Source organism: Microcaecilia unicolor, chromosome 1 (assembly GCF_901765095.1).
Source record: "Microcaecilia unicolor chromosome 1, aMicUni1.1, whole genome shotgun sequence".
Classification (NCBI taxonomy): Eukaryota; Metazoa; Chordata; class Amphibia; order Gymnophiona; family Siphonopidae; genus Microcaecilia; species Microcaecilia unicolor.
The window spans coordinates 765,654,890-765,677,534 of record NC_044031.1 but is presented as its reverse complement, the minus strand read 5'-3'; the positions used below and the strand labels follow the sequence as shown (position 1 = coordinate 765,677,534).

General features: G+C 46.1%; 1 protein-coding gene across 2 annotated transcripts in view; it reads right to left on the bottom strand.

Annotated features, from left to right (window-relative positions):
* Positions 1-440: 440 nt before the first annotated feature.
* Positions 441-22,645, bottom strand: part of SMAD6 (SMAD family member 6) — an 80,877-nt gene continuing 58,672 nt past the window's right edge. For both annotated transcript variants that reach the window (XM_030190462.1, XM_030190463.1), the window contains one exon: positions 441-1,287. In XM_030190462.1, coding sequence (XP_030046322.1) covers positions 746-1,287 — 542 coding nt within the window. In that variant the 3' untranslated portion in view covers positions 441-745. The remainder of the gene's footprint in view (positions 1,288-22,645) is intronic.

Here is a 22,645-nt window from a genome sequence, read left to right as displayed (position 1 = left end):
CAACCCTATACCACCCCTGCCCTCCCCCACTCTGGATGCAGCTGGATTCTCCATGTCATCCTCTCTGCATTTCTCATACCTTCCCGTTGCTTTAAGATCCTAAGAGTTTCCTATTGAGCTGCTCATGCCTTTTCACACTACCCGCACCTGGGGTACCGATGATGAGCTGCACAGCGACATTATTATTTAGAAAGAAGGACAAAGAACCCAGCAGAAGGAGCAGCTCTTCAAAGCTCCGAAACAAAAATAAGGCACAAAACATTTCATGAATTTTTTTTTTTCTCCTTCTATCTTCCAAATCATTTGGCGACAGGTTTCGAGTGGCCCATTAGGTTATTTACATATGCTGATCCCAGAACGTTCGTTAGCCCCAAAGAATGAGAATACCAGCGACACCCTGCGGCCTCTGCACATGGAGAAAGATGGAGCCCAGACGTGAATGATGCAAATGCTTTATTCGTAATGACTACCTGGTATTAGCTTTTTGCCTGGGTATGAAAAAAAACACCCGAAGTAGGTGTTTTGCCTAATTCTGCTGCAGAGGCTTAAAAAAAGAAATCTGTACTGAAAGAACTGTATAAGCCAAAGTGCCTTTTGAACTTTGTCCATATACACATTGAGCATAGATAAATAATTACACTGTAAAAAGGACTCCATATTTACAAGTACAATATATATTTCCATATAATATATAAACCTTTTTATATTAAATTTAGGTAGGTGATAATCTGGTGCAGGCATGCTGTTATCTCTTATTGCGGAGTAACACTTCCAGCCAGCACGGACACGACGTAATGAACTGTCGGGAGTAGCAGGGGCCCCAGCCTTTGGCAAAGCTAATCCGGATGCTGTTGGGATCGTACGGCCCGTCCACGTCGGCCGGTTCGTTGGCCTGCTTCAGGAGGCAGGATTTCTCGTAGTCGAATACTTTGATGGAGTAGCCTGGCAACACTTTCTCCACAAGCAAGGTTCGGCAGTTGGGAACGTCCAGCGTCGGGGAGTTAACAAAAACGGGGTGCTCGCTGCGGTTGTACACCCAAACGCCGTCTGCTTCCCGGCTGAGTAAAATCCCGTATCCAATTTTGCTTCGAGTGCGTTCAACTGTCTCGTTGCGGTGATCCAGCGTCAGCTGCCCTAGGCAGAAGCCGTTTCCTTGAGGTAGGTCATAGAATATACAGACAGACGGTTCGTACACCGCATAGAGGCGTCCCACACGAGTCCTGTGCTCCCAGTAGGCGACTTTACACCAGGGACTCTGCTTCATGGTGTCGAGAGACATGCTGGCATCTGTGCAAACAGAGAACGACATTATGTTTAAACAATTTTTATTAAGATTTCAGCATGTTAAACCAGAATATTACATTTCACTGTATAAATTCCGCAGGCGGATCATGCTGAATAAATACAACCCAGTTATGAACATCATCCAAAACTTTTTTTGTTGAACATTTTCTCCCCTATCCCCTAACTTCCCCATTTACCCCCCCCCCCCCCCATTGCTTCTATCAGTCCACTCCACATGAATCCGAAATATTACTTCCGGCCCACTGAAATTAAACCTTAACTCCACCTAGATGTATCGCCGGTACATTTCGTTAAATATTAATCTATCCCATCCACGGGGCTACCCTCTCTCTCTATTGCATTCTCCCCCTCATCCGTGCCCCGCGGGGTCTGGGCTCTGATGACCCCACATGACAATGGACGAGAGGTATCCTCAACCGACTCCTATTTGCCCCCCTCTCCCCTCCCTCCCCTTCCCTCATATCTGATACCCATTAGAGAAGGGAACGACATTAATGTACTGAAACTGCACTGTAAGACGAAAGAATGTGTTAACAGTAAGGCTGTACATTTAACGCGTTAAATGTTTAACTCCTGTTAAAATTTTTAACACGAGTTAACGCCTCTCCCTCCCCCCCATCTGTAAACATTCCTCTGCCTGCACGTCTTTCTTCCCCGGCGCACTTCTCTCCTCTGCAGCTCCTTCTCCCTGCTTCTCACGGCCACTGCACTCAAAGCACACTGCGTGTCAGCCAGCTCCAAGCCTCTCTCTGAAACAGGAAGTTCTGTCAGAGGAGGCGGAACTTCCTGTTACAGAGAGGCTTCGGCACCGGCGACACAGAAGTATGCTTTCACTGCAGCGGCTGTGAGAAACAGGGAGATGGAGTTTGCAGAGGAGTGGGGGCTGCTGGAGAGGTAAGAAGAGTTCGCACTGCCAGCCAAAAACAAGGGAGAAAGATATGGAGTGCACCGGGGGGGGGGGGAGGGAAGTGGGCGGCGTCGGTGGCAGCAGAAAGAGAAGAGCCAGAGATGAGGGGGAGGAGGGGGCAACGGTGGGAGAAAGATGTGAAGAGCGAGAGATGTGTGGGAGGGGTGGCAACGGCGGGAGAAAGAGAACAAATTCAGGGAAGGAGGGGGCAACAGCGGGAGAAAGGAGAAGAACCAGAGATGTGAGGCGGAGGGGCAGCTGCAGCGGGAGAAACAGGAACAGAGCCAAAGATGCAGGGGAGGAGGAGAAGAGCGAGAAATACATGGTAATGGGGTGCGAGAGAGAGAGATGTGACAAAGAAGAGGTGTCCAGGAGGAGAAAAAAGGAGCGAAAAAAAGATGGGGACCTCAAGGGGGGGGGGAGAGACAGATGCTAGAAATAGGGGATGGGAGAGGGTGCCCATAGGAGAGAGGGGAGAAAAAAGAAAAGGAAAAAATGGTAATCAAGGATGGTGGGAAGGGAGGAGACAGTGTCGGGAGGGAAGGCGAGGGAGACAGCAGGAGATGGAATCAAAGTTATTGGTTGAATGTTTAGGATCAATTAAAAAAAAAAAAAGTAAACTATGGGACTCATTTTCAAAGCACTTAAGACTTACAAAGATCCATAGGGAACTTTGCAAGTCTAAGTGCTTTGAAAATACTCCTCCATGTGTAAATGCTAAATTTATAATACAACAAAGCAGTGGGTAAAAAACCAGGAGTCCCAGAGTGGAGATGAACAAAATTTTATTAATCAATATATCGACTCGACACAACGTTGTGTTTCGGCCACAGCAGTGACCATTATAGTGTGAATGTATTTTGCTGTTTTGGTCTTCATTTTACACTCTAAACTATATATTTATTTTTTGTTTTGTTTTATTTTTAGGTATTATTGTCTCATATACATTATCATTACATTATGTTCACATATTGTTTTTATTGTTAGACTCCTGATGTAGGCCTTTTGGCCGAAACACAACGTTGTGTCGAGTCGATATATTGATTAATAAAATTTTGTTCATCTCCACTCTGGGACTCCTGGTTTTTTACCCACTGCTTTGTTGTATTGTGACTATCCGTGGGACTTCGTTGAGTTCGCCACGTTCGTGGATTCTCTAATGCTAAATTTTTTTCAACTGTATTACATTTGGATCAAATGATCAAGACCACGATTAAATTTTTTAATCATGATTAGTCATGCAATTAAAAGTTTCGATCGATGGACAGCCCTAGTTAACTGTGAAAAAAGTTATCATGTACTCTAGACTAGAGAAACAGAATGTGAGGTTGGGCAGTGGACGGGGTTGCATTTCTCGCTTATATTTAGCTCTGATTATGCTGGATGATAATGGGAAAATGGTATGAGCTGTGTTCAGGGGCGTAGCCAGACTTCCATGGGAGGGGGGTCCAAAGCCCGAGGGGAGGGGGCACATTTTAGCCCTCCCCCCCCGGCGCCGCCCCCCCCCCCCCCGCCGCCATTGCCGCCCCTGTCTTTTCTGATCCCCTCCTGCCGCGAACCCTCCCCCGCCGCCACCTACCTTCACTTTTGCTGGCAGGGGACCCCACTCCCCGCCAGCCAACATCCTCTCCATCCTGCTCCTGCTCTTGTTGCATGCATTGCTGACGTCAGCAATGCATGCAACAGCAGGAGCAGGATGGAGAAGACGTCGGCTGGCGGGGAGTGGGGTCCCCCGCCAGCAAAAGTGAAGGTAGGCGGCGGCGGGTTCTCCGGGAGGGGGGTCCAGGCTGGAATCTACAGGGGGCCCAGGCCCCCTCAGGCCCCACGTAGCTATACCACTAGTATATATGAGCTCACCCAGTGGGAAAAATACTTTAAGTACCTTCTTGGGGTTTCAGTTTCAGCTAATCCGGTGGAAAATGGGTACAAGATATTATATCACTAGTACTACACCCCTCGGCGCCTGCACCATATTTTTGGCAGGGGATATGGCTTATTTTAGTGAAATTGGGGGAGGGGGCGCTGGGGGATATGTACCACATCTGGTGGACATGCTCGCTGGCTCAGCAGTTTTGGTCTGAAATATTACTGCGGTAAAGGTGGTTAGCTTAGCGGGGTTTAAAAAAGGTATGGACAGCTTCCTAAAGGAAAAGTCCATAGACCATTATTAAACTGACTTGGGGAAAATCCACTGCTTATTTCTGGGATAAGCAACATAAAATGTATGGAACTTTTTTGGGATCTTGCCAGGTATTTGTGACCTGGATTGGCCACTGTTGGAAACAGGATGCTGGGCTTGATGGACCTTTGGTCTGTCCCAGTACGGCAATACTTATGTACTTCATCAAATGATTCACGGCGAGGCCCCAGCATATATGTCAGACCTCATAGACTTACCAACCAGAAACACAAAAAGGTCAGCACGCACATTCTTGAATCTCCACTACCCCAGTTGCAAAGGACTTAAATATAAATCAATATATGCATCCAGTTTCTCCTACATCAGCACGCAACTATGGAATGCACTACCAAATGTCATAAAAACAATACACGACCTAACAACCTTCCGAAAATTACTAAAGACCAACCTGTTCAAAAAGACATATCACAATGATCCATCCTAAATACCAGACAACGAAACTGTACCAGAACCTGACAAAACCAAACTCTCTATACCTGACTGCTTCAATCACTCTGTCACTAATGGACGTTAACGCACTACCACCTTATTTCTCACGCCGGAAATGAACTGATTATCTAACTTATTCTATAATTTACTCTATCATTTGTGAACTTTAATGCAATACCACTCTGTATTTCTCATTCCGATAATGGCGTTCGCCACTACGGCATAATATAAGCCACATTGAGCCTGCAAAAAGGTGGGAAAATGTGGGCTACAAATGCAACAAATAAATAAATTAATTGAACTTAGCCACCCACACTGTCTCTCACACTTTAAACCAAGGGAAATTAAGAAAGAACTCTGTAAGCTGGCAGTCCATGTTTTCGTGGCCAGTACGTTTTCGACTGTGGCAGCATGGAAACAACCAGTGACGCCAAAGTTGCCAATAGTTCTTCACAAACTCGACTATATGTCCAGGCTGATATTAGGTAAAACACGATTCGAAAGTGCTAAACCCCTCCGAGAAAAGCTGCACTGGCTCCCAATCAAAGAACGGCTCATCTTCAAAATCTGCACTTTGGTCCACAAAATCATCTACGGCGTAGTCACAGGATACATGACAGACCTGATAGATCTACCAACAAGAAACAGAGTCGGTTCTGCTAGATCATACCTAAACCTACACTAGCCAAATCGCAAAGGACTTAAATACAAAGAACTTACGCATCCAGTTTCTCTTACACAAGCGCACAACTATGGAATGGACTCCCCAAAAACGGTGAAAACAATCGATGACCACCTAAACTTCAGGAAATCACTAAAAACCAACCTCCTCAAAAAGGCTTACCCCACCGATCCACCGTAAATCCCCACACCCAGCAACACAGCAGAACCAATGATCGTACTGGACAATCTACAATTTTCATTCCCTTCGACTCTCATGGTGCCTGATATGAGTTTATCTTGTTGGGCAGACTGGATGGACCATGCAGGTCTTTTTCTGCCGTCATCTACTATGTTACTCTTTAGGATTCTAGAATCTTGCTAGTCTTTGGGGTTCTACATGGAATGTTGCTACTCTTTGAGATTCTAAATTAGATTGTAAGCTCTTTGAGCAGGGACTGTCTTTCTTCTATGTTTGTGCAGCGCTGCGTACGCCTTGTAGCGCTATAGAAATGCTAAATAGTAGTAGTAATAGTAGTAGTAGTAGTAAATGGAATCTTGTTGCTCGTTAGGATTCCAGAATCTTGCTATTCTTCAGGGTTCTACATGGAATGTTGCTACTCTTTGAGATTCTAAATGGAATCTTGTCACTTTAGGATTCCGGAATCTTGCTATTCTTCGGGCTTCTACATGGAATGTTGCCACGATTTGGGTTTCTGCCAGGTACTTGTGACCTGGCTTGGTCACTGTTTGGAAAACAAGCTCTCCATAAGAATATGAGTAGCCATACTGGGTCAGACCAATGGCTTATCTAGCCCTGTATCCTAATTCCTCAGCACTAGAGGGCAGCAGCCAATGGTGGATCTCTTTTTGCCAGGATCAGAGGGCAGCAGGCAACAATGGTTGTTCCTTGACCAGCACCAGAGCAGCCCTGTTGCAGATCATAAGCCTCTGATAGACTTATCAGATGGTTCCAGGCACAGAATTGTTTACAGAGCCCAGAAAAAGGGAAACGCCACCAAGCTTGCAGGGGGAGATAAAAAGCAGCGCTCAGACTCACTCTGGTCCTGGCGTCTGAGCAAGATCAACTTACTTCACTAAAAAACACAGCAATAACTTAATGCACAGTGATTTCATCCTTAATTGCTGAGTATTTTCAATTTCAGTCCATCATTTTCCCTAGCCCAGGCCAGTGACTCCAAGGACAGGCATTTGCGGTGGGGGATGAGCGACACCCTGCCTCCAGCTCCAAGCCACAGATCTGCAGACAGCTGAAAACAGGAACTGGGATCCATAGAAACGGCTTTCAGGGCTGGCTCAGCAAAGCCGGAGCCACGCAGGGCTTCAAGTTTCTCAAAGGTCTGAGAAGCAAATTTAGGAAATGACTTCCTGACTGTTTACTTAATGGTTTGTTCCCATCGTGACATGTGCGTGCATTGCTGTCAGACGGAAGATTGCCACTTGTCTATTAGATTGTAAGCTCTTTGAGCAGGGACTGTCTCTCTTTGTTAAATTGTACAGCGCTGCGTAACCCTAGTAGCGCTCTAGAAATGTTAAGTAGTAGTAGTAGTAAGTAGTAGAACTACTGTGGTGGAATATGAATCCTTCGCACCCTCCGAGGGGCTCCCGATTCTGGAAGTGGAAAATATTTATCTATTCGGGCAAAACAATCTGCCTGGTTTCCCTTGGAAAGAGAAAGCTCCAATGCACGTTATCTCAGACTCACAGAAACAGAAGCCTGCCCTTGAAGATCAGCAACGCAGCCGCGCAGGCTTCTGTTTCTGTGAGTCTGACGTCCAGACTCACAGAAACAGAACAAAGCCTTGCAGATCAGCCAGCGAGGTCCTCTTGTTCCAGGGCAAAGCTTCGTTCTGTTTCTGTGAGTCTGACATCAGACTCACAGAAACAGAACGAAGCCTTGCAGATCAGCCAGCGAGGTCCTCTTCTTCCAGCGCAAGGCTTCGTTCTGTTTCTGTGAGTCTGACGTCCTGCACGAACCCCAACCTCCGCCAGCCGAGGCCCTCTTCTTCCGGCGCAAGGCTTCGTTCTGTTTCTGTGAGTCTGACGTCCTGTACATTGTACCTGCAGGACGTCAGACTCACAGAAACAGAACAAAGCCTTGTGCCTGAAGAAGAGGACCTCGGCTGGCTGGGGTTGGGGTCCCCCGTCAGCAAAGGTACACGACGGCGGCGGGAGGGAGGTCGAGAGGGTCGTCGGCAGTGGGGTCCAGGGCCAAATCTATGGGGGCCCAGGCCCCCATGGCCCCACGTAGCTACACCACTGCCTGTAACTTATTTACTCTAAAAATAAGTTTTAAGCAAGGATTCTGAATAAGCTGAAGCTTTTTAAAATATTTAGAACATAGCCCCAAATAGAGTACAATGCATAATACCATCACCTGGACTAAGGGGTCCTTTTACTAAGCCGCGTGGGTGCCTACGCGAGCGCAATACACGCTAATTCGGAGCTACCGCATGGCCGAGGCGGTAATTTCATTTTTTATGCGCGTCCAGTACGCACGCCGAAAAAATATATTTTATTTTCCGGTGCGTGGCACTAACCGGGCGGTAATCGGCATCGGATTTCACCGTTTTGCAAGGACGTCCCTTTTCGAAAATGCCCCTCATTGTGAGTGAGAACATTTCTTCAATAAAGAAGCAGCAGTTGTGACCGTAATGGGTGGAAACGAGTTCCAAACCTGATCTGCCCTTACTGGTTGTTCAAACCCTAAAAGAGTTCCAGATAATGCAGCACTGCAACTACATTTAGACTGTGATAGATCTGAATTTATTCGGACTCCTTTATTGAGAAAGAAGTCAGCTAATTCCTGGGCAGGTGGCAATTTAGATTGAATACCCAAACGGGCGCCTTCTGGAAGCATCACCAATAATTTGGCTATAATAATTTTTCCCGGCCACCACAACGTTCTTTTTATAGTGATTAAAGGTAGTCTTCCAAGCTAAGTTATCATTTGTACTGTTAGTTTTACACAATTGCTTCTCTCATCTGCAACAATTTTGCTTCATAATTTTAAGATCCGAAATAAACCAGGGTGAATTTCTATAAGTATTTACTTTCTTAGTAGCCAAGGGAGAAATTTTATCAAGAACAAAAAGGGAGGCTGTATCCCAGCACGATTTAAGTGATTCAGTAGACTTAAGAGGCAAATATAACAGTCAAGTCAGACCAGTAACGAATATTAGAAACACGACAGCAGATAAAGACCATATGACCCATCCAGTCTGCCCATCCTCTGTAACCCCTAATTAGGGTTACCATATCTTTCCCCCCAAAAGGAGGACAAGTGCCCTGCCCCCACCACACACCCACCCCACTCCCTTTCACACCCACCCCACCCCCTGTCACACCCTCGCAATGCCCCCTGTCACATTTTCCCCTCCCCCCTGTCACATACCCCGTCGTCCCCCCTCCCCGTCACCCCCCTCCCCTTACTACTGCCCTGGTGGTCTAGTGACCTCTTCGGGGCAGGAAAGAGCCCTCTCTTTCCTGCCCGGAGCGCTGCCCTGCATGCATCCGTCCTGTTGCTGATCCTCGGCGCCGAGTCAAAATGACCGCTGAGAGTTGAAGTTTCGCGAGGTCACTTCAACTCTCGGCAGCCATTTTGAATCGTCTCCGAGGATCAGCAACAGGACGGATGCATGCAGGGCAGCGCTCCGGGCAGGAAAGAGGGGGCTCTTTCCTGTCCTGAAGGCGGAAGAGGTCACTAGACCACCAGGGCACTAGTAAGTAAGGGGAGGGGAGGCTAGCAATCTGCCCGTTTGTCCGGATTGCTGGACAAACGGGCAGGCTGGTCCAGAAATCCGGACAAAAGGGGAGATTGGAAATCCGGACATATGGTAACCCTACCCCTAACTCTTCCTGTTCCTAAGCGAACCCACATGCTTATCCCATGAACAGTCCTCGACTCCACCACCTCCACTGTGAGGCCATTCCACGCCTCCACCACCCTTTCTGTGAAATAATACTTCCTTGGGTTACTCCTAAGCCTATTCCCTCTTAATTTCATCGTATGCCCCCTCATTCCAGAGTTTTCCTTCAGTTGAAAAAGGCTCACTTCCTGTCCATTAATGCCCTTGAGATATTTAAACGCCTCTATAGTATCAATTTTACCTTGCGTAAAGATCATCTTAGGCCGATGTTGTATAATACGTTGCTGTGGCTGAATCTCTTCATAAATCGCAATAAATAATGGGGTTTTCTAAACAAATGTTCAGTATAAAATCTAACTGAAATTGATCAGACCAAGGTATTGCTGAGCAAACACATGTATCAACTAGGAAAGGTGGATTACTAGTGAGGAAATCCAAAGCAACGCCCCCTTTCATGTGTAGGTCCACCTTCCATTAAAATCAAGCCGCAAGACTGTAGAAAAAGGTTAAAACCTAAAACATTTAAACCATTTGTGTCCTCTAAATGCAGATTTAGATCCCCTAAAATAATAAGTACATAAGTATTGCCATACTGGGAAAGACCAAAGGTCCTTCGAGCCCAGCATCCTGTTTCCATCAGTGGCCAATCCAGGTCACAAATACCCGGCAAAATCCCAAAAATGTACAAAACATTTTATACTGCTTATCCCAGAAATAGTGGATTTTCCCCAAGTCCATTTAATAACGGTCTATGGACTTTCCCTTTAGGAAGCCGTCCGAACCTTTTTTAAACTCCCCTAAGCTAACCGCCTTTACCACATTCTCTGGCAACGAATTCCTGAGTTTAATTACACATTGAGTGAAGAAATATTTTCTCTGATTCATCATCACATGCCCCCTAGTCCTAGTATTTTTGAAAAGCGTGAACAGACGCTTCACATCTACCCGTTCAACTCCACTCATTATTTTATAGACCTCTATCATATCTCCCCTCAGCCGCCTTTTCTCCAAGCTGAAGAGCCCTAGACGCTTTAGCCTTTCCTCATAGGGAAGTCTCCCATCCTCACCAATCTAGAGAACTGACAGGAAGCTTGAGCAATGACATCTGATCTGCCTTAACCCATGAACCTGGAGGTCGATATATTAAACGTAGGGTAGAGGGTGAGGGTGGGGGTGGGAGGGTTATTATAGCTGCTCATTGTTATTGTTTTCTATTTGTAATTTATACACAACAGTTGCACAGCATATTGTTCCTTTTTATATAGTTACATAGTTACATAGTAGATGACGGCAGAAAAAGACCTGCATGGTCCATCCAGTCTGCCCAAGACAAACTCATATGTGTATACCTTACCTTGAATTGAATTTGTACCTGTCCTTTTCAGGGCACAGACCATATAAGTCTGCCCAGCAGTATTTCCCGCCTCCCAACCACCAGTCCCGCCTCCCATCACCAGCTCTGGTACAGACCGTATAAGTCTGCCCTCCCCTATCCTTGCTTCCCAACCACCACCCCCTCTTCCCCCCACCTGCTCCGCCACCCAATTTCAGCTAAGCTTCTGAGGATCCACTATGCATACTTTAATAAAAAGATTTAAATATAAAATCGTAATTGTTCGAGACTTCTACAGATGAGGACAGAGCCCACGGGGACCGGACGGGGACAGAACCTGCGGGGATGGGGCCAGGATGGAAACAGGGCCTGAGGGGATGGGGTGGGGACGGGAACAAATTTTATCCCCATGTCCTTCTCTACTACGCAGGCGTATAGCCTGACAGTCAATCAGCAACGTACCCCTTAAGTCAGGCGTTGGCCTACTTGTGGTAGTCGTCCAGACTGGTACAGTTAAATCATATTCTAAGACATTCCCCAGCTGACCATTAAGAAGACCCCAAAAAGCCATACATAAAAACAGAAACCAAAGCATGATGTACAAATTAAGACAAGAAAGAAAAAAAGACCAATCTATGCCCACACTTAAGCTGGTGCGTGCCTTCGGCTTGCACCGCTAGGCATCGCAATGAAATCCCCGTGGTATCTGACATCACCGCTCCCATGCCCAGAACACGAATGGTTGGAAAGCCAATGGGCGGAGTTTGCTCCCACACCTACAGTAAGGAGCTGTGGCCAAAATAGGAAGCTGGAACAAAAGCCTGGCTCCGAGTTGGCTCAGATGCGAAAGTAACCTGCAGTGTTCAGATGGAGGTGGTCAGCCTGTGGTTTAAAATCTCCGCGGCATTTCATTCTCTTTCAAGGCAAAATTCCAGCCCTCCACCACACTTGGTACTGAGCTTCCACCCATCATATTACTACTACTACCTATCATTTCTATAGCGCTACTAGACGTACGCAGCGCTGTACACTTGAACATGAAGAGACAGTCCCTGCTTGACAGAGCCTACAATCTAATCAGGGCAGACAAACACGACAAATAAGGGATAAGGACAAACAGTAGCAACATTCCGATCAGAATCCCAAAGAGTAGCAACATTCCGATCAGAATCCCAAAGAGTAGCAACATTCCGGAATCCCAAAGACTACTAGTACTTATCATTTCTATAGTGCTACTAGACGTACGCAGCGCTGTACACTTGAACATGAAGAGACAGTCCCTGCTTGACAGAGCCTACAATCTAATCAGGGCAGACAAACACGACAAATAAGAGAAAAGGACAAACAGTAGCAACATTCCGTGTAGAATCCCAAAGAGTAGCAACATTCCGATCAGAATCCCAAAGAGTAGCAACATTCCTGAATCCCAAAGACTACTACTACTTATCATTTCTATAGCGCTACTAGACGTACGCAGCGCTGTACACTTGAACATGAAGAGACAGTCCCTGCTTGACAGAGCTTACAATCTAATTAGGACAGACAAACAGGACAAATAAGAGAAAAGAACAAAGAGTAGCAAGATTCCGTGTAGAATCCCAAAGAGTAGCAACATTCCGATCAGAATCTCAAAGTGTAGCAACATTCCGGAATCCCAAAGACTACTAGTACTTATCATTTCTATAGTGCTACTAGACGTACGCAGCGCTGTACACTTGAACATGAAGAGACAGTCCCTGCTTGACAGAGCTTACAATCTAATTAGGACAGATAAACAGGCCAAACAAGAGATAAGGGAATATTAAAGTGAGGATGATAAAATAAGGGTTCTGAACAAGTGAATAAGGTTTAGGAGTTAAAAGCAGCATCAAAAAGGTGGGCTTTTAGCTTAGATTTGAAGACGGCCAGAGATGGAGCTTGACGTACCGGTTCAGGAAGTCTATTCCAGGCATATGGTGCAGCAAGATAAAAGGAACAGAGTCTGGAGTTAGCAGTGGAGGAGAAGGGTGCAGATAAGAGAGATTTACCCAGTGAACAGAGTTCCCAGGGAGGAATGTAGGGAGAGATGAGAGTGGAGAGGTACTGAGGAGCTGCAGAGTGAATGCACTTATAGGTCAATAAGAGGAGTTTGAACTGTATGCGGAAACGGATAGGAAGCCAGTGAAGTGACTTGAGGAGAGGGCTAATATGAGCATAATGACACTGGCGGAATATTAGTCGTGCAGCAGAATTTTGAACAGATTGAAGGGGAGAGAGATGGCTAAGTGGGAGACCCGTGAGAAGAAAGTTGCAATAGTCTATGCGAGAGGTGATAAGAGTGTGGATGAGGGTTCTGGTAGTGTGCTGGACTAACACGAGGCCGGAAGGGGTTAATATTTCCTACACCTGCAAAGGAATTTTTATGGCTCTACCTAAAAAAGCCCCACAGTCTAACCTGGCAAAGCTTAGTATTTACATTATAAATATAAATACCTCAGAGGCCCACAGTGCAGTCTACAAGTTTCAGGTGGTACAGAATAGAATTATTATTGATAGTTTCTGTTCCTTTGTTTCGATTTTCATGCTTACGTAGCCAGTTGACACTTTGTCCACCTTTTTTCAGTAATGTACGGTTTTCCAAGGTGGTTAACACTATATTTTCTGTTCTTGGGTTTATCTTTCTGGAGTTCTCTCTTGACACAAAATTATCTGATTTTCAGGAAAAAGTTTTTAAAAAATTTTCTATTCAGCAGACTATGACCATTAATTATATGAAATATGCCCTGAAGTCTGTTGAAAACTGTTTTATGATTTTTAACTATTGTGTGCCATAAGATCTGTTATTTCATTTATGTGTTTATATATTTTAAAAAACTTTTTAATGTACTTTTTAAGAGATACTATTGTCACAATGATAAACTTTTAGCTTGTGTATTTTTATACAGCGTGTCGGCCCCTTTAGGGATATTGGGTCAATAATGCAGCAGAACGCTCTCACTCCAGTCCTCGAACTACGAGCTGTCAGCCAATTCTCTTACACAAGACAGGAGCCCCAGCTGGAGAATTTGAGAAGGATGAGATGGGATTTACTGTGAAGATGAGCTAGAAAAGGTGTAGGACAATACTGCCATTCAACCAGGTCCCCTTTATAACCCACTTCGAATAAACTCAGATTTTCAATTAAATTCACAGGCACCGGGGAACTTCGCGGAAGGGCAAATGAGAACAGACTGGACAGACAGGACAGCAAAGTACAATAACTCATAAGAAAGCATAAGAAAGCCAATAAAAGGGTTAAGCTACAGCCAAAGGTCACCTTGCAGTGCCTGCTACAGACACCCAAGTTATCCAAATACCTTTCACCCTGGATAATTTCAGTAAAAATGCAATTCCAGCAGTGTCTCTTCTTTAGAATCCAACAGGCAGAATGAGATGTCTCAAGTACATAAGTGTTGCCATACTGGGAAAGACCAAAGGTCCATCGAGCCCAGCATCCTGTTTCCAACAATGGCCAATCCAGGTCACAAGTACCCAATAGTAGCAACATCCCAAAAACGTACAAAACATTTTATACTGCTTATCCCAGAAATAGTGGATTTTCCCCAAGTTCATTTAACAACGGTCTATGGACTTTTCCTTTAGGAAGCCGTCCAAACCTTTTTAAAACTCCGCTAAGCTAACCGCCTTTACCACATTCTCTGGCAACAAATTCAAGAGTTTAATTACACGTTGTGTGAAGAAAAAGTCTGTTCACGCTTTCCAAAAATACTAGGACTAGGGGGCATGCGATGAAGCTACAATGTAGTAAATTTAAAACGAATCGGAGAAAATGTTTCTTCACTCAACGTGTAATTAAACTCTGGAATTCGTTGCCAGAGAATGTGGTAAAGGCGGTTAGTTTAGCGGAGTTTTAAAACGTTTTCAACGGCTTCCTAAAGGAAAAGTCCATAGACCCGTTATTAAATGGACTTGGGGAAAATCCACTATTTCTGGCATAAGCAGTATAAAATGTTTTGTACATTTTTGGGATCTTGCCGGGTATCTGTGACCTGGATTGACCACTGTTGGAAACAGGATGCTGGGCTTGAGGGACCTTTGGTCTGTCCCAGTTTGACAACAGTTATGTACTTATGTGCTTGGGATTCTGAATGGAATCTTGCTACTCTTTGGGGTTCCACATGGAATGTTGCTACACTTTGAAATTCTGCATGGAATCTTGTTAGTCTTTAGAATTCTAGAATCTTGCTATTCTTTGGGGTTCTACATGGAATGTTGCTACTATTGGGTATTTGTGACCTGGATTGACCACTGTTGGAAACAGGATGCTGGGCTCGATGGACCTTTGGTCTGTCCCAGTGTGACAACAGTTATGTACTTATGTGCTTGGGATTCTGAATGGAATCTTGCTACTCTTTGGGGTTCCACATGGAATGTTGCTACACTTTGAAATTCTGCATGGAATCTTGTTAGTCTTTAGAATTCTAGAATCTTGCTATTCTTTGGGGTTCTACATGGAATGTTGCTACTATTGGGTACTTGTGACCTGGATTGGCCACTGTTGAAAACAGGATGCTGGGCTTGAGGGACCTTTGGTCTGTCCCAGTTTGACAACAGTTATGTACTTATGTGCTTGGGATTCTGAATGGAATCTTGCTACTCTTTGGGGTTCCACATGGAATGTTGCTACACTTTGAAATTCTGCATGGAATCTTGTTAGTCTTTAGAATTCTAGAATCTTGCTATTCTTTGGGGTTCTACAGGAATGTTGCTACTATTGGGTACTTGTGACCTGGATTGGCCACTGTTGGAAACAGGATGCTGGGCTTGATGGACCTTTGGTCTGTCCCAGTGTGGCAACACTTATGTACTTATGTGCTTGGGATTCTGAATGGAATCTTGCTACTCTTTGGGGTTCCACATGGAATGTTGCTACACTTTGAAATTCTGCATGGAATCTTGTTAGTCTTTAGAATTCTAGAATCTTGCTATTCTTTGGGGTTCTACATGGAATGTTGCTACTATTGGGTACTTGTGACCTGGATTGGCCACTGTTGAAAACAGGATGCTGGGCTTGAGGGACCTTTGGTCTGTCCCAGTTTGACAACAGTTATGTACTTATGTGCTTGGGATTCTGAATGGAATCTTGCTACTCTTTGGGGTTCCACATGGAATGTTGCTACACTTTGAAATTCTGCATGGAATCTTGTTAGTCTTTAGAATTCTAGAATCTTGCTATTCTTTGGGGTTCTACATGGAATGTTGCTACTATTGGGTACTTGTGACCTGGATTGGCCACTGTTGGAAACAGGATGCTGGGCTTGATGGACCTTTGGTCTGTCCCAGTGTGGCAACACTTATGTACTTATGCAATTGTTCTTCTAAATAACCACAGAGGTGGTCGGACCAAGCTGGGCCGGAGCCAGGTGGCAGCACCGTCCAGTCGAACTTCGCACACAGGGGTCTGTAAAAGGCTCAGGGGACATCCAGAATCCCATCAAAGTCCTCTGGGCTTGCAGGGAGCAGGGTACGGGGAAATTTTCCGGGGTCTAGTGTAAAGCTCGTAAGCATCCAGACTTAAGCAGAGTTTTCTCAATCACAATAAGAATGGATACCAGAAGGGAAATGGCCAGATTTGGAAGTCCACACTCTCTTTATTACCAGATAAAAATCAGTTGTTAAAAGGAGGATGTGTATCTCTAGTGAAAATAACTAACCCCAACAGGTCTGGTTTATATTTATAGATGTATTTTTACAAAAACTGTGACCCTGAAAATTGCTTCTACTTTTCCATTAAAAACAATTTAACTAAGAAAGAAAGACAACAAGCCGAAGCTTCATCTCAGTAACAAGCCAAAGGTTTGTCTCAGTAATTCACAATCTATCACCCACTATACTCTCACCCCCCCCCCAAAAAAAAAAATTACCCCTCTTTCCCCCATCACAGCTAAGGATCTTCCGTGCTTATCCCAGGCTTTACCCCTCACTTTCCCCCCCTCTCCAATCACAGCTAAGGATCCTCTGTGCTTATCCCAGGCTTTACCCCTCACTCCCCCCCCCCCCAGCTAAGGATCCTCTGTTCTTATCCAAGGCTTTACCCCTCACTCCCACCCTGCTATGGATCCTCTGTGCTTAGCCCAGGCTTTACCCCTCACTCCCTCCCCCCCCCAGCTAAGGATCCTCTGTGCTTATCCCAGGCTTTACCCCTCACTCCCCTCACTCTCCCACCCCTCTGTGCCTCTGTGCTTATCCAAGGCTTCACCCCCCTTCCACTCACAGCTAAGTGAGACTTTAACCCAGACTTTCCCTTCACTCCCCCCCCCCCCAGCTAAGGATCCTCTGTTCTTATCCCAGGCTTTACCCCTCACTCCTCCCCCCCCCCCCGCTATGGATCCTCTGTGCCTCTGTGCTTATCCAAGGCTTTACCCTCACTCCCCCCCCAGCTTAGGATCCTCTGTGCTTATCCCAGGCTTTACCCTCACTCCCCCCCCCAGCTAAGGATCCTCTGTGCTTATCCCAGGCTTTACCCCTCACTCCCCCCCTGCTATGGATCCTCTGTGCTTATCCCAGGCTTTACCCCTCACTCCCCCCCCTGCTATCGATCCTCTGTGCTTATCCCAGGCTTTACCCCTCACCCCCCCCCCAAGCTAAGGATCCTCTGTGCTTATCCCAGGCTTTACCCCTCACTCCCCCCCCTGCTATCGATCCTCTGTGCTTATCCCAGGCTTTACCCCTCACCCCCCCCCCAAGCTAAGGATCCTCTGTGCTTATCCCAGGCTTTACCCCTCACTCTCCCCCCCAGCTAAGGATCCTCTGTGCTTATCCCAGGCTTTACCCCTCACCCCAGCTAAGGGTTCTCTGTGCTTATCCCAGGCTTTACCCCTCACTCCCCCCCTTGCTATCGATCCTCTGTGCTTATCCCAGGCTTTACCCCTCACTCCCCCCCCCCCAGCTAAGGATCCTCTGTGCTTATCCCAGGCTTTACCCCTCACTCCCCCCCTGCTATCGATCCTCTGTGCTTATCCCAGGCTTTACCCCTCACTCCCCCCCCCCCAGCTAAGGATCCTCTGTGCTTATCCCAGGCTTTACCCCTCACTCCCCCCCCCTGCTAAGGATCCTCTGTGCTTATCCCAGGCTTTATCCCTCACTCCCCCCCCTGCTAAGGATCCTCTGTGCTTATCCCAGGCTTTACCCCTCACTCCCCCCCCCCCCAGCTAAGGGTTCTCTGTGCTTATCCCAGGCTTTATTCCCACTGCTCCACCCTGTTCCCTATAATACAGTATGAGGGAAGGGATAGAAATGCCAAGGGAGTATCTTTCTTTCCATCAGAGTGACAGGTGATAGAGAAACCTTTGTTTTCCACGAGATTCTCCCCCAAGGAGCTAGGAAGCTGTTTTGTTTCCTGGAAGTGCCCAGCTTGGGACAGTTTGTGGATAAGACATTCCTTGGATTGTTAGAAACAGGGAGAAAGTGCAGACTTCACATATTTTAAAAAGCTGGGTTAGAAAAACATCTGCAAAGAATCTTCCTGTTTAAAGAAAATAGCAGGATTTCATTAAGGAAACTGCAAGCTGGCAGGACTGAGAGAAAGGGAGAAAGCCACAACCAGTGCCTGTAATCCTAACCTCCTTTTCACCATAAAAGCAGAACAGAGCTTCAAAACACCAGGGAACTGCAGATCTCCTCCCCCTGCGGACCACAGAGTTTGCAATGCTTACACGGACACCCGAAAGTTTCACAAATAACCCTCCACGGTCCCCCAGCTTCACTGCAAGCTCCAAGAACAAGATTAGTCACAAGAACGCTCTCAGCCTGCAAGTTACTACTACTACTACTTAACACTTCTAAAGCGCTACTAGGGTTACGCAGCGCTGTACAGTTTAACAAAGAAGGACAGTCCCTGCTCGAAGGAGCTTACAATCTAAAGGACGAAATGTCAAGTTGGCCCAGCCCAGTGCACTTGGGTTCTGGTTCTCCTACGAAGGAGCAGGCTGGTTACAAAATCAGACCTAGATCGCAAACTCCTGATGCCAGAGCCTTCTGGACTTGCTCCACAATGCAGGTATCGCTCTGGGGTGAATGCAATGGCGTGCACTAGGCTTTGCACGCTGGTGAGCTCAACTTTAGTGCATGTTTGTGAGCACACAATGCAAAAATGAGTTGTGCACGTGAGCTAATTGTTTATAGCTGATTACAGTTACTGTGCTGCTCAACCTAACTTGCAGACCTGAGAAGTTTACAAAGCTACATAAATAGGCATATAGATAGGAAAGGACTAAATTCTGTATATGACGCCGAAAAACAGCACAAATAAAAAAAATTAGTGCATATCCAGCAGATAGCCAAGACCTGTCGCTTCTTCCTCTATAACATTAGCAAAATTCGCCCTTTCCTCTCTGAACACACCACCCGAACCCTCATCCACTCTCTTATTACCTCTCGCCTTGACTACTGCAACCTACTCCTCACTGGCCTCCCACTTAGCCATCTATTCCCCCCCTTCAGTCCGTTCAAAACTCTGCTGCACGTCTTATCTTCCACCTGGACCGATATACTCATATCACCCCTCTCCTCAAGTCACTGCACTGGCTCCCAATTAGGTACCGCATACAGTTCAAGCTTCTCCTGCTAACCTACAAATGCACTCGATCTGCAGCCCCTCCCTACCTCTCTACCCTCACTCCCCCTACGTTCCTACCCGTAACCTCCGCTCCCAAGACAAATCCCTCCTTTCAGTACCCTTCTCCGCCACCGCCAACTCCAGGCTCCGCCCTTTCTGCCTCGCCTCACCCCATGCTTGGAATAAACTCCCTGAGCCCATTCGCCAGGCCCCCTCCCTGCCCATCTTCAAATCCTTGCTCAAAGCCCACCTCTTCAATGTCACCTTCAGCACTTAACCACCATACCTCTATTCAGGAAATCTAGACTGCCCCAACTTGACATTTCGTCCTTTAGATTGTAAGCTCCTTTGAGCAGGGACTGTCCTTCTCTGTTAAACTGTACAGCGCTGTGCAACCCTAGTAGCGCTCTAGAAACGTTAAGTAGTAGTAGTATATAACAATGTAAGAGTTGCCATACTGGGTCAGACCAAAGGTCCATCTAGCCCAGTATCCTGTTTTCCAAACAGTGGCCAAGCCAGGTCACAAGTACCTGGCAGAAACCCAAATCGTGGCAACATTCTATGTAGAACCCCAAAGAATAGCAAGATTCTGGAATCCTAAAGAGTGACAAGATTCCATGCAGAATTTCAGAGTAGCAACATTCCATGTAGAACCCCAAAGAATAGAAAGATTCTAGAATCCTACACAGCGACAAGATTCCATGCAGAATCTCAAACAGTAGCAACATTCTATGTAGAACCCCAAAGAGTTGAACCATTCCATACTACAAGTCCCAGAGCAAGCAGTTGCTTCCCATGTCTGTCTCAATAGCAGACTATGGACTTTTCCTCCAGGAATTTGGCCAACTCTTTTTTACACCCAGATACGCTAACCGCTGTTACCACATCCTCCAGGAAAGAGTTTTAGAGCTTAACTATTCACTGAGTGAAAAAATAGTTCCTCCTATTTGTTTTAAAAGTGTTTCCATGTAACTTCCTCGAGTGTCCCCTAGTCTTTGTACTTTTGGAACGAGTAAAAAAATCGATTTACTTCTACTCGTTCTACACCACTCAGGATTTTGTAGACCTCAATCATATCCCCCCTCATCCATCTCTTTTCCAAGTTGAAGAGCCCTAACCTCATTAGCCTTTCCTCATACGAGAGGAGTTCCATCCCGTTTATCATTTTGGTTGCTCTTCTTTGAACCTTTTCTAATTCCGCTATATCACTTTTGAGATACGGCATCCAGAACTGAACGCAATACTCAAGGTGCGGGCGCACCATAGAACGATACAAAGGCATTATAGTGTCTTTGGTCTTATTCACCATCCCTTTCATAATAATTCCTAGCATCCTGTTTGCTTTTTTGGCCGCCGCCGCACACTGAGCAGAAAATGTCAACGTATTATCTACAACGACACCCAGATCTTTTTCTTGAGCGCTGACCTCCAAGGTGGACCCTATCATCAGGTAACTATGATTCGGATTATTCTTTCCAATGTGCATCACCTTGCATTTGTCCACATTAAATTTCATCTGCCATTTGGTATCTATATACGGTGCTCAGAGTTGGGCACTGTTTATAGAAGAGTGTTTCTCGTTGGTATCCAAATCCAATTTTGGACGCAAGGATTTACACCAACTGAAATCTGATGTAAATTCTCGCACCTAAATTAGGCGCTCATCTCCCTTATTCTGTAACACTGCACACAAATGCAAGGGACGCCCCTGATCCGCCCATGCTCCTCATAGCTGTGCCCCCTTTTCGGATCTGCGGAACCCAGTGCATAAAGATACGTGCATAAATTTAAATTAAAGCTAATTATTCATTATTAGCGCTCAATTATCTTGCACTAATTTGCTCGTTTGTCAATTGCATGCGCAAATTGGGTGCACGCAATTCTGAGTGCCAAACCCGGGAGGGAGTGGAAAACATGAAAAAGGATCTGCAGAAACTAGAAGAATGGTCTAAGGTTTGGCAATTAAAATTCAATGCAAAGAAATGCAAAGTGATGCACTTAGGGAATAGAAATCCACAGGAGACGTATGTGTTAGGCGGGGAGAGTCTGATAGGTACGGACGGGGAGAGGGACCTTGGGGTGATAGTATCTGAGGATCTGAAGGCGACGAAACAGTGTGACAAGGCGGTGGCCTTAGCTAGAAGGTTGCTAGGCTTTATAGAGAGAGGTGTGACATGCAGACAAAAGGGGGTGGAGGAGTGCCTTGGTCCTGGGGAACTAAGGAACTGAGTTCAATTCCCAGCACAGGCAGCTCCTTGTGACTCTGGGCAAGTCACTTAACCCTGCATTGCCTGCCGCATTGAGCCCGCCATGAGTGGGAAAGCACAGGGTACAAATGTAACAACAACAAAAAAATTGTTGTTGGTGAGGCCTCACCTGGAGTATTGTGTTCAGTTTTGGAGGCCTTATCTCGCTAAGGATGTAAAAAAAATGGAAGCAGTGCAAAGGAAAGCTACGAGAATGGTATGGGATTTGCGTTACAAGACGTACGAGGAGAGACTTGCTGAGCTAAACATGTACACTCTGGAGGAAAGGAGAAACAGGGGTGATATGATACAGACGTTCAAATATTTGAAAGGTATTAATCCGCAAACAAATCTTTTCCGGAGATGGGAAGGTGGTAGAACGAGAGGACATGAAATGAGATTGAAGGGGGGCAGACTCAGGAAAGATGTCAGGAAGTATTTTTTCACAGAGAGGGTGGTGGATGCTTCAAATGCCCTCCCGCCAGAGGTGGTGGAGATGAAAACGGTAACGGAATTCAAACATGCGTGGGATATGCATAAAGGAATCCTGTGCAGTAGGAATGGATCCTCAGAAGCTTAGCCGAAATTGGGTGGCGGAGCAGGTGGGGGGAAGAGGGGTTGGTGGTTGGGAGGCGAGGATAGTGGAGGCCAGACTTATACAGTCTGTCCATAGCTGGTGATGGGAGGCGGGACTGGTGGTTGGGAGGCGGGGCTAATGCTGGGCAGACTGAATAAGGTACAAATCAAGGTAAGGTATACACATATGAGTTTGTCTTGTTGGGCAGACTAGATGGACCGTGCAGGTCTTTTTCTGCCGTCATCTACTATGTTACTATGTTAATATGTATAGAATTAGGGTGAAAGAGTCACACAGACACCAGCGCACAGCACAGTTAAAGCCATGCTACTCGGCGCTGATGCAGAGAACTGCGCAGAACTGCAAATGGCTGAGTGCCATGCCGGAACCTCAACACAACGTCCGAGGTGTAAAAGGATCGGCTTGTTCTGCGGACAACGTTAGTGAGGATTTCATGTCTCTGTCTTCTCTTTACTGCCAGAAAAACAGGAAGTAGAGGAGG